A 21,079-nucleotide genomic window follows, 5' to 3' on the forward strand; every position below is an offset into this window, starting at 1 on the left:
AATTGAAAACAAAAAATCAAACCACTGACATACACATTACTTACCATAGAGTTCTGCTCTGCCTACAACCATTTGCTATTAAATGTGAGACCAAATGAAAGGTCTAAACAGCATCCATCTACACGCTGCCTATCTAAATTATGGAAATCGGAGGGGAGTTGTAACTGTTCTCACACAGGAAATTCAACTAATTTTTCATCCATTCTCTCCTTTTCAAAACTTTTAAATAGAAAATCTACAAATGCAATATATGTAACAAGACACTTATTCTGATACAGTCTTATTTAGCCACACGAGCATTTTAGTTTTTGTTTTCAAAGTCTGCAAATAGCCTACATAGCTTTAATACTTACATGTGACCAAAGACTGTATATTTTAAATCTATTCATACATTGATGACTACAGAATAGGAATCCCGCTGACGGATTAATTACTTCACAATTGATTTTGCCCAGAGGGTACCTCACTAATTCAATGTTCCAAAATGGGCGAATAGGTCTCAATACGTTGACAAAATTTTGCCTCCGAAGGTTGTGTTCTGAATCAGTCTGAAGCTGATGGCCAGAAACGCCGTTCCCAGCAGGTCACCCAATGCTGTCAGGTAAGGGATGGAGAAGTTGTCTGGGTCCAAGCCCCTTTGCCACAGCCATCTCACCATCACATTGGCTACATGCAGGAGAATCACCACCTGGTCATAAAAGCAAAGATCAAATCAAAATCAAATCAAAAGCCTTTATTGTCATCATACACAGCTGCGTATAACAAAATTGGTGGTGCTTCTCCACAAAGTGCGTTTTCCCAGTAAAAACATAACTAATATGAAAATATAAAAAGTCATGTCCTGGCAAAGTAAATTCTAAAATATTGCACAGTCTAAGACAAAGGAATGTGTGGCGTGCTAATGCATGTTCAGAGTCCTGATGGCTGTAGGAAAAAAACTGTCAGTGTCCTGTAGAGAAAAAAATTCCCTGACCGGGAATCGAACCCGGGCCGCGGCGGTGAGAGCGCCGAATCCTAGCCACTAGACCACCAGGGATATGGACTCCGAAACTTTCAAATCCCTACAAGTCAACAAACTAGCAGTAAATTAAAAAAAAAATCAACACTGACTCTCAGAAGAAAAAGACTACAAAATTTCAGATACAATTTCTAACATTTATATGTTGCACCAGTTTTTAGAAGGGGTGAAAATCACATTGCTCATAATCCAGGTATATCTAATATGATGCGTCATCCAACTGTCATTTTTGAAGTATTTTACTGTATTCGTCATGAAAGTACTGCTATGATAAAGTGGATCGTTTTATGTTGAATAATAAATACGATCTTACCTGAAGAAGTGCTGCCAACAGGTAACAAACGATGAAGGCAGCTGTCATGACCGTATGTCCTGCCTGCAGAAGATGGATCACATATAGGAAAAGAATGTGGCCTGGTACTACAAGGATGACCAGGACTCTGGCTGATTTGGAATTCACATCTGAACAGATGAAAAAGTATTCATTTAAGTAAGTATTGTTTATCAGCATATTATTAACCCTAAACATATTTACTTGTTATATTGTATACTGTATGCCTGTGAATATTCTCAATCAATTGGAAGGGTAATTCTTTGGTTGTCATCTGACCTTGCCCAATCATGCAACAAGGCTTAGTGAGGACAGAACAAGGTTACAATATGTGCTCGAGAGGAAAAAAGGTCTTCTAAAGAACGAGAATTTGACAATCTAATCCCATCAAAAACCTCTTTCCCCCAACTTTTGTCAGTCAGCTGGCAAGCATAATAAACTTTTGTGTTTTTAACCTGAGGAGCAGAAAGTAGCACATGGTCCAGACCAGCCCGTGGTCATTTTGAATGGCAGAGCTCCAGGAACACTCCTATAGTGAAGGTAGGTGGACATCCTACTGGCCTGGATGGCTACCAGATTTCCTCCAACACCTACATGGATAGCACCAGTGTCAGCCATCTCGTTCAATGCGGTGTCCAAACTACTCAATAAAGATCCGCAGGAGTTGCAGATCTTAATTTCAACCGATTCATAGCACACATTTTCACAAATCTGGTATGTTGTAAGTAAGAAATTGATCCCAGCCAGGTGTTGCTCCTTTCAGCATAAGCTCTCATGCCTTAAACTATCAGTGTTTGATTGGTTGGAACAAAAACATGAGAGAACACGCAGTACAAAGCAAGTGTGCGGAACCTCCTGAATTTACTGAGGAGTGCTGACAAAATGCACTATTCTATTGCCTCAGGCAGTTTGAAATAGATACAACTCCAATTGCACTTGGTCCTTAATGTGCCAGAGGAAAATAATCTGTAATAATATTAAAATTTGAACACCATCTAAACTGGAAAACAATATACTAACCACAGCACTTGCATGATTATTTTGGCAGAACATGTTTTATTTTTGCAACCATCCCATCTATCCAAGAATTGAATTGAATTATTACATTTGTTTCCCCTCCCAAGGCTTTTGCTGAGACATCCATGGAGTTTAGCGTAGTCATATTTTAATTCAACTTACCATTGATAACCGGGGTGAAAACTGCCATGCCCTCAAAGTTTGGATTGCTCACTGTCTTATCTAAAATAAGGCCACCAATACTGAAACATAACAAGTCAAACATATGTCACGAGATCATTAATACTTGAATTTGTCTGACATAAAATAAGATAAACTGGCACCCCACCTGCTGACCGACATGGACAAAATTACTGGCTGCCATCCTGACCTCAGGATCTCTCCAATTGATGGAGACTGGCGGGCAATGAGGACCCACAGTGGAACAAGAAGAAGGAAAAGACCGCACACCGCAATAGGCAGGTACCACATGTCTGCACATGAATAAAACACAAAAGAACCGGATAATTCATTTATTCATTCATTCTCCTCAGTGCTCAGCCCCACCCCTTGATTAAAGTTAATGTAAAAAGAAATAAAATTCACTTTCACCTTTGCAGTCGAGGAAGAAGCTGCTAAACCCAGCAAGCAAAGACAGAGTGATGATGTCACCCAAGCTGGCAGCAATGGGCGTGGCTACGTTATCCGGGTTGACGCCCACTCTCCTGGAGCCAATGATCACTGCCACCATAACGAGGCCTGGTAGAATTGCAAGAGATGACCACTCGGTTGGTTCTTTTTGGTGACTTACTGGAAATGTCAATATGGTACCTCGACCTACGATCAGCTCTACCTACGACATGCTCGAGGTACGATGAAAATTTCGATCGAATAATTCGCCCTAGATACGATCAAAATTTCCAGATGCGACCAAGCCAGGTGGCCATGACATGAGAGGCTGTTTATCATTGTAGCGCACTGTCTTTTTTTGCCGCATCTGTTTCGTGTAGAACAGATATCTACAAGCACTGAACAATTTATTCAGACTAATTTCTCCTACACATCGACCAGGGAACGCACAACGCGCATGTGCGGGCAAAAAGAGGGCTTTCTGGGTAATGAAGTATACTCGTGCACACAACACCGATAGGCAATGGCACCCCTTCTCAGAATTAAACTTCATTACCCACAATCAATACGTGGGTAGGCTGTTATTCCTTCCTTAGCCTGTTAGCTCCCGCGATCGCTCATTCAAGACTACTTCTCTTTGGCAAGTGCTCGTGCATTATCCTATTGTGAGGACATTTGTGTGCATCATTTTCGGAATATTTTGAAGGGAATACAACAGCAAACAGCCCATCGATAGCAAACGTGAGGGTGGAGGCATGGCAAACAGCTAACCCGGAACGGATTAAGATCGTATGTCGAGGTACCACTGTATATAGGTAAGTTGCATATTTGTCTGACCTAGTGAAAGTGCTGCAATAAAGGCAGTGGTGACACTGCTGGCACACAAGATTGCAGTATGGACAACATCCACACTACCTCTGGTCAGGCCGCCGAGACTCACTGCTGCCACCGCAGCCAGAAAACCGACAACTGTGGCCTGGACCTTCACAGAAAAGACATTGATAAGAAGACATGATGTCCTCTTAGATTATCATTCTTATTAGCTCATCCATCACTCAAACCTTTACAGTCTTTCAATGAATTGGTCAAGTCTAATGAGGACAAGTGGAAGACAAAATAGATGCTATGGGAATCACCTGGATGAGAGCTAAATTGCAACAAACTATCTTCCTCTGTAGTTGAGGTTCCTCTAGCTGCCCAGTGTTGGCCTGAGGAAGGAAAGGAAGGTGCTCGCATGAAAACGGATTTGCAAATGTATATTTTGGTGAGTCTGGGTCGCTCCATGTGTGGAGGTGTGATTCCACTCACTGCTGTTGACAATCTGGATGCCAATGTCATCTCCAGATTCCCTTTCAGTCCCACCAGGGCTGGAACCAAGATGAAAACCTCAGAAATCTCTTGAAACACCACCCAGTGCTAAAAATTCCATAAAACAAATCATAAGCCATTGAACTACCTTAAAATAAAATTAATTACAACACAGGAAGCAACACTTTGGAAAACAGTCTTTCTTCACACTTCATGCTTCACTTTTGAGTAGCCGGGCAGCCGAGGCCGAGCGCTGGAAGCCAGGTCTCTCCCGTGGCCGAAAAAGAGTCAAAGTCCGATGGGACAAGGACATCCAGAAAGCCACGAGCTTCTTCGCAGTCCACATGCGCTCTCTCTCCTCTGCCTCTATCCACAGCTCCTTCTCTTGGTTAAGATGGAGCACCTTCTTCAATTTCATCTGGGCAAAGATAAGAATGCCTGTTCCGAGCGACGAGTCGCTGCGAAGGATGCTTATAGATGAGTGGCGTCAGGGTCCAGTCCTAGTCTTGTCACTGTTAGTTTCCCTCTGGCATCAAATGAAGAGGCATCTCACAGAGGCACTCCGTGATGACGTAAAATGAAAGACCCGCGAGGTGTGTCCAAGAACTTGTGTAGGAACAAGGCTGCAGATCTTACGGTCACAATGACCAGAAATGATGCATACTCTTCTTTGTCAGCATTTCTCTTGATTATTTTTAGAGGGTGCTGCTGATGTTCAGTCCCCCACCCACCTCACTTTTTGTATAGCTCCTCCTTCTTTTGCTCTTCGGTGTCCTCGAACGGCGACGCATCTCCAAGCAGCAGGTGTTGTACCTGTCACGAACACGTGCTGCGACTGCTGCTGTTACCTAACTAGGGTTCTGAGCATCCTCTTAGACTGGTATAACACACAATCTTTTACCTGGTTGGCATTGCTTACATCTACATTCTCTTGCTTATGTAGATATTTTTTATGTGAGGAATTTGTAAGTGAGCCCTGCAATATATAGATTAACCTCATACACATACACATCTCAATGACTCAGCTAAAATGTGACTTTGAGGAATGGGACATTGCCCTAAGTGATTCTTTTGTTTTCTGAGGCGCCCTCTCCTGACTTCTCTATGAATAATGAGGGTGCAAGAACAAAAAAAAGTGGCACCAACTGTTTTGAGTGTAACACAAGTGGCCTATTAAAAAGAATGGGTGCATATAAGACTGTACATATAATCTTGAATATTAATAACATTTATCACATCTATTGGTCTTTATAGTTTTTCCTCAATTAATATTGCAGAATACCCATACCAGTATGGCGGATTCTAGGAACCTTGTTCATGTGCTTTTTTTGTTTTGTTTGTTTGTGGGGCTCTGTCGTCATCGTGTTGCATGGGGCACGGTCACCTGCAAGGTCACGCTGACCGTCAAACAGCTGAAGCGCACAAATCAAATCTTGGCACGTCAAAACACAAGTCAGACAGCTACCAGAACAAATAGACCAATGTTAACAGCTTGTTTGAGCCCTCCCCACTTCTTACTTTAAACTGTTTTTTTAGGATGGAGTTTCATTGAGGTTTGTTTCAGGTGCTAAAACGGATATGAAACGTACATTAGTATTTGAAGAATGCGTATGTACTGGGATTCTCTGTAAACATTCACATTATTGGATTTTCTGAAAAAGAAAATGGAAGCAATTTCTGCTTTAACTTGAGAGATGCAGGTGACCTGGACGAATAACGTCAATCACGCAAAGGCAGAGACAGACACCCAATCGCATTCACAAGCTACAGTTGTTTTGGTATTTGATCAAGGCTGACTCTCTTGTTATCGGGAAACCACGCTGACCAATGTAAGTCTGGACATAAATGTATGTACTTTGATCAAATTTCCTCTTCCACAAATTCAGAGAGCTGGGAGACTACCATGCCATGAACTTACTTTTATACATACATGGAGCACTATTTCACCTTCAATTTAAACTACCAAATATATTGTAGCTCCTTGCCAAACGACTGTGATCAATATTTCATCTCACTGACCTGCACATGGTCCAGGACCATGCCAGCTGTCACCATGCCGAACCCAGCCAACATATACGAAGGCATCACCTGGAGCCAGATCATCTTGGATGATTCTTCACGTGCTGAAATAGGGAGCTTTTCCTCAAACATGATATCAGCATCAATGTGGCATTTGCTCACTTTTAACACTAAGCCAACTTAAATCCCAACACTGATTACATCGCGCTTCCCTGCACATGGTGTTTGATGACAAAATCTTTCTACTCTGGTCAATCCTGGCTGGGTGTAGTCCACCTCCAGGCCAAAGTCCGCTTGGATACACTCCAGCTCTGAATAAACCTTAACAGCATAAACAGTATAGGAAATTCAGAAATGTAATGTAATAATTATGTATTATGTGTCTAGTATGTAGGAGCATAATTAATTAAAATTAGTTTAGAATCACAAATTCATTTTAAATATCGTGTGGCTGATGTTTCTGGTACTAATTAACTTAACTTACTACGCTGGAAGCACGGCAGCAGACAAAAAGGCCATGCAGAAAGTAATTAACACTGCCCAGAAGATCGTCGGCTGCTCTCTGCCCTCACTGGAAGACATTGCCAGCCCTCGTTACCTCAGCAGAGCCAGGAACATCATCGGGGACCCTTACCACCCTGGTCACAATCTGTTCCAGCTGCTGCCCTCTGGCAGATGCTATAGGTCCCACAAAGTACGGACAAATAGGCTTAAGGACAGTTTTTCCCACATCCATCAGAACTCTAAACTTGCGGTAACACAACACACAATCCCTTCTGTGTAATAACTTCGGGGTGAGGTAATATGAAAAGACGTTTGGGCGGTGATCTGCCTCCTACTGGCTGACTGAACGTAAGTGAAAGACAGTGAGAGGTAAGTGATCCGCTCGGGGGGTGATGCGATGTATCCATAATGGCAGAATGCCAAATTACGAGTCCGAAACTATCACTTATTTGGGTCTTTTGCCGAGAAAATGCACCTTATGGAGAAGCACTACCAATTTCGTCATACGCAGTTTCTGGGTGTGATGACAATTAGACTTTTGTTGTTGATGATGACGACAGGGCCTATGTCCGATTATTATTATTATTATTAATGTAACTGTAAAATGAAGTTCCCTCAAATTCAACCATCCTATATAGGAAACATATTCTAATTTTTTAGGATTCTAATATTAGTAATAACTAGGAAATATATGACATCTCAACATATGCATAGCCCAAACGAGTCAGTCATTACGCATGCCACAATCAGACACCTCCCCTCCTACCATGACAACACGAGATGCCATGTCCTGAGATAACATGAAATCAGTGCAGGTATTATTAGAGAAGGAAGGGACAGCCCACCACTATCTGCTATAAATAGTCTCTCCACCTCCCACTCCCGTAAAGGTTTCAAGTTATATGTCAAAGGCTAAATTGAATCTAGAAATATATTGGAGTTGTTTCTCCTGAGTCTGTTGTTGGAGTTGATAACACTTTTGCAGTCAATTGCTGCATCCACAGGAAGAAAACATAAAAAGTGAAGAAGTAAGCTGGAAAGGTTTGTCCATTCTTCAAACCATATGTTTGTGTTCTGGTTCAAATGTTGCTCTGCTGCAAATGATGATTTAAACCTGTATATTTGTTCTTGTGTTTCCCAAGGTTTATTTATGTGGCAAAGATGGACAAGCACTGTGAGAAAAGGAGATGCGACGACGCCTCTACGGCAGGGGGGCCCGGCTGGACGGTACCCCGTACCACCACCATTCGTCTTGCCAAACCTCAAACTTGCAAGACGCCCGTTCTGATCCGGCCTCCAGGCCCAAGACCGGGGGAGGTCTTCAAGCACGTCTCAACAATCAGCTTGTCCACGGATCCTCCAACCAAGACAATAATGAGGAGACGATCTCAGTCTCTTTGTTCACCCGCGGAGAAGAGGAGGGTCCCAAGGAGCCAGCAGGTTCGCTTTGTGGACTCACTGGGCCTCGATTTAGAGGAAGTAAAGGTGTTCAAAATGAAAGAACGACCCCTGATACCCCAACATGTTATGTTCAGACTTTTGATGAGCTCTGAGAGGGCTTTTGGGAAGTCTTTAGAGCTGTCCCTGCCTCACTTTAAACCCTGTTTCCCCGAGAACAATGCAGCGCAGCCTGACTTCCTGAATCGTGTGAGCACGCAAGGCGTCTGTCTCGAGCAGGTCGTGTGCTCGGAGCTGGGCATTGTGGGCACTATACAAGTACTTAATTTAGACTATGAGAAAAAGGTCAGCGTGCACTACTCTTTTACCAACTGGAGAACAACCACAAATACGACGGCATCCTGGGTGTCAAGTGGGGCCAAAGGGGAATATGATGGGCCAGGGACAGACGTCTTCAGATTTCGTCTGCCAGTGCCGCCTTTCATTTTGCAGCCGGGAGCGTTATTGGAATTTGCTATCTGCTATGATGTCAAAGGCTCAAATTATTGGGACAACAACAACGGGTGCAATTACAAGCTGACTTGTCACAGCTACAAAGTGACTGTTCCAAAAGAATGTGAGGATAGTATGCTGCATTTTACCTGACTTACCACTTACAGGCGCTGTTGCATATAGTACTTAATAGGATTTTCACTGTTGCACTGCCGTGGTTTAGTCAATAACTGACAATGCACTGGCTGTAGAGGAAAGCACTTACTTAGTTGAACAACATTTCAATTTGAGGCTGCTGAATACATTGTCATTTGTCGTTTTTTTTGGCGTTTTAATTCCATTTATTTGAGAGGACGCAAATAATACATCGCCTCATTGAAACTTTTAAAGACATTTGCTGAGTTAGTACTCTGATTTAGTGACCCTTTGCACTTTTTTAATGTATGATTGTGTGTGTGTGTGTGTGTGTGTGTGTGTGTGTGTGTGTGTGTGTGTGTGTGGAGGGGGGGTTGAGGGTATCCTAATGTGATAAAGTCGTACATGAGATAAATAAATTGTTTCCTAATTTCAGACAAAAGAATGAAGTTGTTGTTGCATCTTTTTTGTTGTTAATATTTACTTTGACCCAAAGGTTTTGACCCCATTCTTTCTTCTCGACTTTGGCGTCAGCTATCTTATACTATCAGTGGCACGAGGATTGGCCCTTCATCAGAACGTTTCCATGAGAGCTATTGTACAAATAGTATCTGCTCTGAATTACCAATGGCTAGCGTTTATGCAGGGAGACTTGGAATAGCCCCTTTTCACACAAAAAAAACCTCATTGAGTCATAAGGCTCCATAGGTTTCTGGCAATTGCGGGTAAGACTCTTCACACTTTGCCACACTTAATGCCTGAAACATGAATTGAAAGCGGGAATGGTTTGTGTGACCAAGCTACCATCTGTACACTTTCTATTGCCAAGGGAAAAATGTGACTCACAAGAAAGACTTGAAAATGAAGTCAAAACTGCCAGCCAATTAAAAGTAAACTAGTGAGATGTTGCCATACAAGGTTTCACAGCATGTTAAGCTTTTTTTTTTGATAGAGGAGAGCGATATTTGTAAATGATTCATAAATGTTCTTCAAAGACATTATCACTTGACGCTTGTTAAAATGACATTTTAAGGCTATGACATTTAAAATGAATTTAAAAGCATAACTCCAACAAAGAGCAATCTTTTTTTTTACAAATTGAAAACCTGTATTGTGCAGAGAATAAATAGTGCTTACAAAGGGAGGTACACTCTTGTACACAGACAAGGTTGATTAAAAACATTGACGCTGTCGATATGAAACTCATCATCAATTGAACCAGTGAGTCAGACACATTACGGCGAGGTGACGTCTCAAACGACAGTGGGATGGATAGGGCCACTGGGCCACATGCACCTTTCCGGCCCATCTCCATGGCGTTAAAAATAAGGATTTTAAAATAGTCCGTTCCGAAGAAAAAAAAGCTCTTAGACTGTGAATCTTCCCATTCTTTCGACCAGCTCCTGAATGTCCGCGAGATGCTCCCGTGAGTAGATCTTTCTGCGTTTCGTCCGTCTACTCGTGGCCCCATTTCTAGAGACATAGCCTCCAAAGTTTGCTGGACCCAAATATCAGGACACCCACTGACTGTGGGCCGCTACACTAGAAGACTCTGTGCAAGGTCTTCACTGACTGAACCAAATATCAGCAACTCTTCACAGAAGAAACCTTGCTAAGGCCGGTGGAACCTGCATTGGGGGCAAAAAAAGCGGATTAGTGTTGCCTTATCCATTTTTATACTGGAATTCCGTCAACCAGGAGCTCTACGCCAATGCCTTTGCTCAAGAAAAGAGTCTTGCGTAAGAACAATTCCTGATAATCCAGGAGCTATTTAGCAAGAATGATTCTGTCTTAAATAGGCAAATTATGAACAAAATATGTCCATTGCAGTGGCGTAAAAGAAACTCAATATGACAAAATAAACAGCAGTAACACTGACATACAAACCTTGTCAGGTGTTTACTTGAAGAATGGACCTCCATCTCCGTACTCTTGAACTCGTTCAGCTCTTTACGGATTGCCGCCTGAAAGACAAAAGCCCAATTCAGCACGAGGCCCTTTACGCAAGATTTCCTTTTGACACATTATGCAAGTTTAACAACAAAGGGTTTGATGCTTAATGAGGACATTATAAAACTAGGGACGCCCCGATCGCATATTTTCTGCATGCGAGTCGAGTCCGGGTCATCTGATTTTGTGGATCTGATGGTACCGACTCTCCATCCGATCACATGGAAATGTGTTAAAGAATGATAATTAGCACATCCAATTCTTCCCCCATTTAAACAAGGTAAACCAACATTAAAGCCATATAAGATTAGCAAAAACACTTTTTCTTCCAAATCAGTTAAGCAGCGTAAAGTAAGGTTGCAAAAAATAGGTTTAAATATTTTGTTCCCATAAACTTATATATGAAAAAAATAGTCCAATGTGATGACGTGAGCTCTCTTAATTGTTATTTTCTCAACTTTTATGCTCTCCTTCTTCTGAACGTTTGTTTCACTCATGTAAATAAAAATATATATAGCATAAAACGAGACATACTAATTCCGATCCTCTGAATATTACGTGATCGGGCCTGAATTACGATCATTCAATCTGATACGGGACACGTTGACATAAAACATTAGCATTAAGAAATAGATATTCGAGAGTTTAAGACCGTAAACCTTTTCCTCATAGGGATCATAAGTAAACTGCAGTCTAGGTCAGCAGACTTTGTGCAAGTGGTGAGGTACAACAATCTGTTGATTCTCAATTATCTATTGTGTTATCTTTTCTTTTCAAAACTGACACGTGAGATCTCATGAACACAATTAATGAGCAACCACCATTTATTACTAGAAAGAAGAAAAGCAGGTCAGTGTTAATTGCTGTTTCCATATATTTGCTCACTGTTCTCAACATTTTGATAAGACATGTATTAGCAACCTACAATTATGAACCGATGTAGTATCAGCTATCATTTCGAGATTTTTTAATAATATATTGTAAAGTCGTATGTAAAATGTAATCTTACAACATTCATTTTTGGAATTTATTTTACTGAAATAATGCAGAATCATTCTATTAATATTAACTTGTTTTCTTTTACGCGTGGTATTATTCAATTCAACATTCAAACATATGGTTGTTGTATGATCAATGTACTTATCAGTACAATTTGATTATAGAAAGTATGCCACAGTCATTTATAGTGTATTCTAGCTACCTTGTCAGCAGCTGACAGTCTGGTCCAGGGCTTGTCTGCCCGCCTGTCATAGTCCTGAGCTTTGGCCACTTCCACATAGTCACTGAAACGAATGAGAATTTTTCTGTCCCGCAGCTCATCCACAGTCGGTCGCTGGTTGAGCTGTACAAAGACACATTTTTTAGTCAATTTCTGTCTTTGGTGCTTCTCTATGCTATCTAAATCTGCATACGTGAGTCCAATACTGTTTAAAACACTTCAAAAATGCAACTACATACCTTTCTGTTTAGGCGTTGCTTTATTTCTCGCCTCTCCTCTTGTTCAGTCTGGTCGTTTCTTTCTGTTGGTGAAAAGAGAAAATTGATTTTTTAACATATTTTGCGAAAGTGCTATAGGTGGAGAAGTCTTCACATTGCGGAACTGATTTAAATGGCTTCAAAGTACTTTAATGAAAATTACTGAGTGTTTATTGGACATGTTTTTACTCTCTTTTGCCAAATAATGTCACTAATATGGCATTACAATTCTAGAGACTTCACCAGATTGAAGGACACAAGATTCGGATGGCACAAGCAGCTGTTCACAGGCTCACAAGTGGCCAGTCTGAGTTAAGATACAGCAAAACACGTGTTGAACTACTTCATTCCTTACATCCCTCAAGTTTCAGTATCTAATTTCGTCATAATGTGAGACATTTCATCTCTTTGAGAATATTCTATAGTCCATCCGTTTACATGACACCAACAACAAAGCTTCATGAAATTCACATTTAGTCCTTTGTGGGTTTTTTATTCATTTAAATGTCATTAAATTAGTTTTATTAACATTGCATTATTTCATAGATGTTTCATTATATGAAAATAATGCAAAAATATATTAAGAGAGTAATTATACTATACTGATCGCAAATATTTCTTTATTTTAGATGACCAACAATAGACATGAACCCTATATAGAGGGTTAAACTTCTTAAGTGCTTTTATTCTTTTTGAAAAGCTGTCCACTATCGTGACCAACGTCTCTGAAAGGGTTCATTAAATCATCATTTAGAATGTGTTTGAAACTCACGCTTTAAGATGTTCCGACTTTCCAGCTCCTCCACTGCAGGCCGTTGGCTGAGCCTCCTGCGAAAAAACACCAATATCACGTTCTGGACCATTTTGCCTCCGGTTGGTCTCTCAGTTCAAGCTGCACTTGAAGTGTGTGCGTCTCCTGCTTGCACAGTCCCAAAAGCCACACATCCACCTGTCCTTTTCACTGGACCTCACTAGGCTCTTGAAGTGTTTAAGAATCCACATTGGAGCAAACTCAGACAAATCATGCCAGATTTCCCCTTCAGCTCACTTAACATTTGAGTAATTCCCTTTTAAAAAAGTTTTCTTGAATATCCCGGGAACAAGAAAGTTGATAAGAGGAGAGGTTTTTTCCCAGTGCACGAGTGACTGGGGGATGCTGATGAGTTCTGAGCGGAGTGCGTGAGCTCAGCGCACGCCGCCGCCTTTGTAGCCCACAAGGGAGGGGTGGGACACGCACATTTACGCACGCGCTCTCTCACGGGCATGCACATGCTCCCCTGGGCATGTGTTGCAGTACATCATATAACAGATCAATAGATGCCAACGGAAATAATGGAATGGCGGTGGGGAATGATGTCAATTCTAAAGGCTCATGACTTCTGGAGGTTCCCGCTCTACAAAGTGACATTCTTGTTTTCCACTTTGGACTTTTTTTTCTCATGTGCTTAAATGTTCATGTGTGTCCAAATGATTACCAATCGCACCCTAACAACTATAGTATGTATAGGTTGTGTGCCAAAATTCAAGAGATCACGTGAAAAAAACAACTGTGATAGCAGGTCAACTGTTAAACATGACCTTTCAACAAATCCACGATTCATGAGTCAGCATTCCACGTCACCTGAACTTTAGCATTCCATACAGTGTGTGAGATTAAACTATTGTTTCAAGGAGATCACATCACCACACGATGAACTCAATTCCACTAAAACCTTAGGCCACTACTGATAGGTCACAAACAGATCGTTCAACATTGCTTTACACACGACAAGAATATCAGAGCATCTGCAGCAAGGTCTCATTTGTCCTTTTTATCAAGTTTCTCATACAGATTCCTGACTTTTTAATGTAAAAGTGCACATAAAATCCATTTGACAACCTTGAACAATGCCCATCGTACCTGATGTTCACATAGAAATATGATCATAACGTTGCATCTTCATGCATCTGCTTAAGTGAAGTAAAATCTTTTAAACCCAAAGACAGACGCAGTTATATTGATTTCACATAATTCTCCAGACTCTAGGGGCCCATAAATGGGGATGGGCAATGGATAAGATGAAGATTCTCAGAGCTAGTGACGAAAGCAGGGGCCTTTAAAATTGCATTTTCAATGAGTGGAATTGATGTGGAGAGGTGAAATACGTATATGGTGGCTTCCCTGATTAGACCAACATTATTTGTGTCTTTTTCAGGATAACAGCTACACTGCTATTGTTAGACTAGATCAGAATGTCATTGGTCAGTCTAACTATGGATATACAAGAGGTACTTATAAAATCCACTGTTGATGTTTTTACTCATTTGAGCTACGCAACAGTGCAAAATATTGACTTTAGATGTGTTGTGTTTGAAGATATATAGCAAAAAAGAGGTGGGATTATGAAGGACAAACTTCTGCATGTCTAAATCAAATGGTGAAAATTCCTCAGGCATCACCCTTCTGTATACATCAGTGGAAATTCTACTAAAATCACTGCTGTGTAAACAAAACAAAAGAAAAATTCACAGATGTGACATCAGCTGACTAGTCATTTTCTCCACTGGGACGGTGAGTCGGATAGCACATTGAACAAATATCTAAAATAAGCTTTTGTGGCCTCAGCTGTGACTGGGACCACTGAGGGCTTAAAGAACACACGCACAGAGACAACATATTTAAAGAAGAGGATAGACAAAACTAAGTGGCGCCAGGCTACTTACTGTAGTACCAATTATGAGTAACCAATTATGAAAAACTCATTACCACGTTGAACATGTGTATGTTCTCTTTACAGTGACCAATTTGAAAAAAAAAGACTGAAAGACAAAACACAACAAGACTGAGTCAGACTCCAAATAAACCTCCTGGGATTTTGATCACAAGCGCCTGCAGCGATGTGTGTTTCACAAGTATTCACCTACCCTATTTCTCAGAGGTAAAAGCTCCCTGTTTGTGAAATGACCTCACCATCCCGTCAAAGAAATGAGCCTCCTCGAAAGGCAACGCCTGATGCGAATGTCAGGACATCGAGAGATGAGGGCAAAGGGATGATTCAGGCTGCTTCTGCTCATTGAGGTGTGTCCTAATGCCTCGCTCTTTCCTCCTCACTATCACAGCCTGAGGAGAGTGTGGGGGAGAACCCTTGGAAGCAGACCAGGCTTGGCGATGCAAGACACGAGGGCTAGTTTTGGTTGAGATGCCATAAAAGATTAAGGAAATCTCTTTCACCGCAGCCTACCAAAACGGAACTGTTTATGCAACTTCTATGCCAAAAGTGTTGACCTGGAATTCATGGATGAGATTCAGGAGTTTGTGCTGAATGATACTCTGAAACTTGCAGTGTTTTCTTTTAAAAAATAGCATGAACTTCTGTTTTATCATGATAAACTCTACTGAAATGTTGCTGGAGTTCCCTCTACTCCAAAGGTCTCCCTACATGGCGGCGATAGATTTAAAGACCAAGCCATGAAATATACAAATCAATTTCTTGCACCAGACTGCTGTTTTTAGTCTTAGATGTCTGCCCTTTATCGCATGTCCACTGATAGAGCAGGGATCTTTGGAAGTCCAATTCCCCACTGGGAGCAGTGTATGAAGGTGACTTCAAATAACCATGTTCAGCTTTGAACATGTGCCCAGTTGACAGAATGACAATGTTATGTGCAGCATTTTAAAGTAAAGTGCATCGTTTCATTGTAACCTTATTCAAACATCACAATTTGAATGCCCTAATGTAGTGTAAAATGTAAATCCAAACTTCTCTGCTGCAGAGAAAATAGCGTTTGTTTCATCACACAAGCAAAGGTTGAAACATGTGATATGTTCTCCCGAAACCACACCCTTATTGCAATAGTGTCACAATTAGATATGACCAATGTTCCCTCTAAGCTGCGCACGTGTGCAATTGCGCACTACTCTCGTCCTCTCTGCGCACAGCAAATCATATGGAGCGCACAAAACAAAATCCACATTTTTTTTATTTTTTTTATTTTTTTTGCTGTGAGGACGACGCGCGAACCACTCATCCGCCGGGCCGCCCATTCATAGATATTAATCATTACATTTTATTATTACTAAATCATGTATGTGTAGTAGACATGATACTGGTGTGTGCCCATAGCGAGCAATGATGATGTTGCTCACACTGGTACTCAGTGTGCTCAAGGAGGTTGTCTTTCTGCCCAGACAAACAAAACATTAGAGGGAACATTGGATATTACAGCCTTTCTTGAACAGCATATGAATTACACCGTAGGTGATCACCACATAGTATAATCTGTAATTGCCCCATGTATTGCTAGACAATCAACTTGTAATATATGATGAAAAGGAAGACATTGATCCTGAGAGGTAACCATGACTAGATCTCTGCAATAGCTCTTTAACGGAACAGAGACAGTTTGATCTGAGAGGAAATGGTCCGAGAGGTTGCGATCTCTCATCAACAGGGAACAGGCCCAGGGGTGAGGGAGAGCGCAGCTGTGATCTACATAACGCATCGATTATCGCTGTTGCCTCTGCAGCACTTGGCTAAATTTAGAAGCAGAGGGTTCCCTTCTGCTGTCCTAAAACAGCCCACTGCTTTGCCTTCTGCTGGGAAGTGCGTATTATAAGTATGATAAATCAATGAACCCAACTGGTGTAGTGGCGTCATGGGACGTTGGCGGAAGCAAATTAATTATGTTACAATATTCTATATGGCATCTGGTATCTCTGTCATTCTGTAATCTCACTCACTAAAGAAAAAATGAAATCGGTGGTACACGAGAAAGGCGTCCTTTATTTTTTTGTGGTTGTTCTTGCTCACGCAATGGAACTTGTGGACTGAGCACATGGCCAGGAGGACAGAAAAACTAGCAAATGGTGCAACGAGCCCACATAAAAGCATGCCTCAGCTGTCCTCCACTCTGCCTCAGTCGAGTAGTTTGTCAAACAGTGGGTCGTACTGTCAGTAATGCTCAGCATTGAGCTGCATGTTTGACACAACGTGGCTGCTGGGTGAGCTTTAACCACCAAAGTAAAGACACATCTTGCCTCCAAACATTCCGATTCAGTGAGAATAGTCACACTAACACCAATGAAATCTGGAGTATGCTGTATATATTGACATTCAGGTGTCAGAGACGCGTTGTTACCGTTGTTATGTAATATTACACATTCCAAACTTCAGCATTAAATTAGAATCAAAAAGTGCTTGGTCACTGTTTTGTGGCACTGCACTTGCTCAATTCTATGACTTCATTTGAACCTTTAGAACAAACGCAGCACATTTAAGAAATGACTATTTCACATCCTTATTTTTCTATTTATATCTTATAAGATATAAGTTATATCTAAGGAATTCAGACAATGATTGTAGAAAATGGTGACCAAAACAACAATGTGTGTGTGTTTATTTTAGTAATAGTGATCGAACTATTATGAATGCACTGTACATTATAATGCACTTAACATCGAAGAGGCTCAAAATTATTATAACGGGATTTCATAAAAATCTAAATGCAAACAACACAACACAGTAATGTCAGGTCTGAACTAAAACAAAAGTCCGGAAATTTACATGATTGTAATATAACTGAGCTGCAGGGATGTAGCCCATTACAGGTCACTGCTCTGCCCTTTATCCTTTAACAATCATTATAGAAACGACCCATAACCTAGCACCCCCGCTGCCAAACCTCCCCCTTATGTCACATAATTGATCACATCCTGTGTTTATGCAGTCAGAGTTATTTACATAATCCGTTTATAATGATTGGGAATGGAGTTGTTTTTCTTTGCAACTAAACTGCTTTCATGACAAATTCCTGACATAAGTAAATGATGCATAATGTCTATTATCAGCGGGTGTGCTGTTCGCGTGTGTGGGTGGAGACCACATGGAATTCTAACGTCATAAGCATCAGATGCACGCGCAGCTATTGGTGCCATCCAGATGGACACGCAGCTGTGAAATGCCTTAGGTGAGGGTGTGTGAACACTGCACATGGATATGTGTGATGCCAGGCACAGAGAAGCTCACAGGTACTACTTGTTACGAATGTCAATCATTTCTCTGGAAGCACAATAGGTGCAGCACGTTATTCGTGCTCACCGTATTGATTGATGAGTTCGTTTTGTCATTCATTTTCTTATTTTGTTCCGTTTGGCTTGTGTACTCAGTATACGGTGTTATTTTCTTCTTCTGTTTGCATTCATGATGTTTGACAACATTCACAAAACATTCAAAGCAACTATGCTATATTTCATCCCGTATTTGTAAAATCAATCTAGAATTTCTCTTCATCAGGCGTGAGTATAAGAATGTGTTTCATTCCAACACATTATACTATAACTCATATATAGGGAGAAGAAACTAAATACATTTTCATAGTCCAAGTACTGATTCATTTCAAGGTACTCAGGCTAGAAGAATGTAGAATAACCTCTAGAAACATTCCATTATTGCAGTTCCAAAACTAATTATTGACTACTTGCATTGTAATCAATGTTCCTAGAAATTCTACTTTAATACTCTTCCTGGGATTACATGAATGTTAACCACTTGTACTAAGCGTTCCTTGTAAGAATGTCTGTTCAGTGTTCAGACAGACTACAGCTCTGTTCCGTGATTTCATTACACAAGCAACAGTTAGCGCACCAGCGTGAGATCTAAATACAAGAATTGTAATAAAAGTTTGCCACCACAGAGACAAAGAAAAAAGTATCCGTATCACAATCTGATAAAAGTATTTTTAACAATTAACAATTTATGAAGATTTTCTGATTGATACACACAACCAATTTTATGGGTTTGTCTCCATGACCTCAGGTGTACATGTTAGGTGTGTGTCCTTGCGATTAATTGGGAGCCATTTCAACCCAAATAATAAGCAGAAAGTAGGTCAAACATGAATGAATGCACTCTAAAGAGAACAGAGCGAACCTGCTTGAAGGTTTAGCTTTTGATTTCAAATTCCTGATTAAGCAATTGTATGAAAAACAAATACATTTCAGGATACGGCATATGAGGACCCATGAAGAGTCTGCTATTATTGCTTATTATCAAGAGATAGTAGGTGCTTTGTGCTTGAATCATCTATACTTTCAATCTGACCTGACTAGTGTGGTGGGTGGGCGCACTGTCCCCCCCTCCCAGACCATTGCATAACATTGCCAGCACACACTGTACTTCTCACCAACAAACTAACCTGATTTAACAGCAAATCCTATTAAAGTCTCCACAGTAACCGCATCTTGCTGTTTATGTAACGGACAATTTTGATTAGGTTGCATTCCTGGATTTCCGAAAATCCTCTTGTACTTTCTACAAAACAGTAGATCCCAAAATAAGCCACTATGTACACAAGTTTAACCATTTAAACCTTTGTTTCCATTTAAAATTTAACGAATCATTGATATTTTAATATGCAATTAACCTCATTGTTTTATCCGTTTTAAACCCATCTTCTCGTTGCGAGAGTAATAAAGCTGAAAAAATATGCTTTTTCAGGTATAGTGAGCATTCCATGGTTTTTAGGCAACTTTAGTGACTTTGTTAAGATGAAAATCTATATTGTGTCACATATTGATTGCCCCCTCGAAACATATTTTAGAGATGAGTTGATATAAAATGATGAAAAGGTGGACACATGGAGAAGAATAACCAAGTACACTGAAAATAATGATGACACACAGTGGAATATGTGCAAGTACTGATGGTAAGAAGATTCGAGGCCACACACTTGACTCACTTGGCTAACTTCATCTCGATCTGTTGCCGAATCGCCTGGCGCTCCTGGTCACTGCGGACTGGGAAGATGTTGCGATCCTCCAGCTCTTGCTTGCTGGGTCGGTTTCGGAGCTTCACGGCCAAAAGCTCCTTCCTCATCCTGCGTGGGAGCGTCCCTGAACACACACACAGGTAAACAATAAGTCATCAAAAAAGGTTGCAGCTACAATGTCATTTCCCCATTGGCAGGCTATTCTTGAAAGTAGGCCACTTAACGTTCATAAATTGCATTAAATTACTAATATATTGTTTAATTGCTGTGTAATAACATTGGGAGTAACGCAGGACCTAATCGTGGTGGAATTTTATCATAATTAATAGATGAGTAATGGTTGCAGACAACAGAGGGCGCTGTACTCCTTTCAAGCACTTTCACTTGTTTCTATATCAGGGGTCACCAAGTCCAGTCCTCGAGGGCCCCTATCCTGTTTGTTTTCCAAATCTCCCTCCTCTACCACAACTGAATCAAATAACCAGGTTTTTCAATACTTAGTCAGTCATGTGTTTTTTTCCTCAAAAATTTCCAATGCTGTCATCTACCACAAGTTTGAATTTCAAGGTGACTACGATGCAAACACGGTTGCATTTGCAGAATGAATATCTTGTTCTGTCTGAAGCAGAAAATTAGTTTTTGTCCGCCAGAGTCTCCAATTTCATCAGAAATAACTTGCTTTGTTTTAGCTTGTCCCAGATTTGGCTTCAAGTATATAGGTCTTCTACTGTTTCCTCATGTACATGATTGTGGATTGATTTAAAAAAACATTACAAATGTAATTCCCAAAGTATGAGAACAGGCTATAAAACTGTTTTTCCCAACCAAAAGATTACTTCAAATTCCATAACATGTCATTTCTCACCAACATCTTAATTCAGAGACCATAAAATGCGTTGACATGCTGTACTAATGGCCATCATATTGCATGCAACTATAACTAGAGCCTTCCACCAAAGCATTACACACATGTTGGCTGTGTGCTAGTTTGCACTACTGACCCACAACATGACTTAAAAAAATTAGGCCACCGCAGCAGATGTTGGCACGCCTCTAAAACTTAACATGACTAAGTC

General features: G+C 40.8%; 3 protein-coding genes and 1 non-coding gene across 9 annotated transcripts in view; 1 reads left to right on the top strand and 3 right to left on the bottom strand.

Annotated features, from left to right (window-relative positions):
• LOC144075544 (solute carrier family 41 member 1-like) lies at nucleotides 1–6,434 on the bottom strand. Of its 2 annotated transcripts, none has more exons than XM_077602683.1 (10): nucleotides 6,303–6,434; nucleotides 4,284–4,391; nucleotides 4,112–4,183; nucleotides 3,813–3,957; nucleotides 2,958–3,104; nucleotides 2,695–2,839; nucleotides 2,529–2,608; nucleotides 1,805–1,939; nucleotides 1,332–1,480; nucleotides 1–688 (listed from the first exon to the last, which is right to left on the bottom strand). In XM_077602683.1, exons 1-10 carry the CDS (start codon nucleotides 6,432–6,434, stop codon nucleotides 500–502), a joined length of 1,302 nt encoding a protein of 433 aa, XP_077458809.1. In that variant the 3' UTR covers nucleotides 1–499. The 2 variants fall into 2 exon arrangements, with proteins under 2 accessions (XP_077458809.1, XP_077458808.1); XM_077602682.1 differs by lacking the exon at nucleotides 6,303–6,434 and adding an exon at nucleotides 4,506–4,977.
• On the bottom strand, nucleotides 965–1,036 carry trnae-cuc (transfer RNA glutamic acid (anticodon CUC)). Its single transcript has one exon. It is a non-coding gene; the product is annotated as a tRNA-Glu (tRNA).
• On the top strand, nucleotides 1,476–9,161 carry ppp1r3db (protein phosphatase 1, regulatory subunit 3Db). 3 transcript variants are annotated; one of them, XM_077602686.1, is made up of 4 exons: nucleotides 1,476–1,508; nucleotides 2,678–2,828; nucleotides 2,966–3,214; nucleotides 7,949–9,161. In XM_077602686.1, exons 3-4 carry the CDS (start codon nucleotides 3,123–3,125, stop codon nucleotides 8,847–8,849), a joined length of 993 nt encoding a protein of 330 aa, XP_077458812.1. In that variant the 5' UTR covers nucleotides 1,476–1,508; nucleotides 2,678–2,828; nucleotides 2,966–3,122; the 3' UTR covers nucleotides 8,850–9,161. The 3 variants fall into 3 exon arrangements, with proteins under 3 accessions (XP_077458812.1, XP_077458811.1, XP_077458813.1); XM_077602685.1 differs by lacking the exon at nucleotides 1,476–1,508 and having other exon boundaries at nucleotides 2,481–2,828; XM_077602687.1 differs by lacking the exons at nucleotides 1,476–1,508; nucleotides 2,678–2,828; nucleotides 2,966–3,214 and adding an exon at nucleotides 7,746–7,847.
• The window catches only part of phactr3b (phosphatase and actin regulator 3b), a 21,313-nt gene continuing 9,097 nt past the window's right edge, over nucleotides 8,864–21,079 (bottom strand). For 2 of the 3 annotated variants that reach the window (XM_077602679.1, XM_077602681.1), the window contains exons 8-13: nucleotides 19,974–20,127; nucleotides 13,030–13,085; nucleotides 12,240–12,301; nucleotides 11,983–12,123; nucleotides 10,719–10,795; nucleotides 8,865–10,459 (exon numbers count right to left, since the gene is read on the bottom strand). In XM_077602679.1, the coding sequence (XP_077458805.1) occupies nucleotides 10,444–10,459; nucleotides 10,719–10,795; nucleotides 11,983–12,123; nucleotides 12,240–12,301; nucleotides 13,030–13,085; nucleotides 19,974–20,127 (506 nt within the window). In that variant the 3' untranslated portion in view covers nucleotides 8,865–10,443. Of the gene's footprint in view, nucleotides 10,460–10,718; nucleotides 10,796–11,982; nucleotides 12,124–12,239; nucleotides 12,302–13,029; nucleotides 13,086–19,973; nucleotides 20,128–21,079 lie in introns of all 3 variants that reach the window. The other variant, XM_077602680.1, reaches the window with a different exon arrangement.

The sequence above is a fragment of the Stigmatopora argus genome, chromosome 6 (assembly GCF_051989625.1).
Source record: "Stigmatopora argus isolate UIUO_Sarg chromosome 6, RoL_Sarg_1.0, whole genome shotgun sequence".
NCBI classification, from domain to species: Eukaryota; Metazoa; Chordata; class Actinopteri; order Syngnathiformes; family Syngnathidae; genus Stigmatopora; species Stigmatopora argus.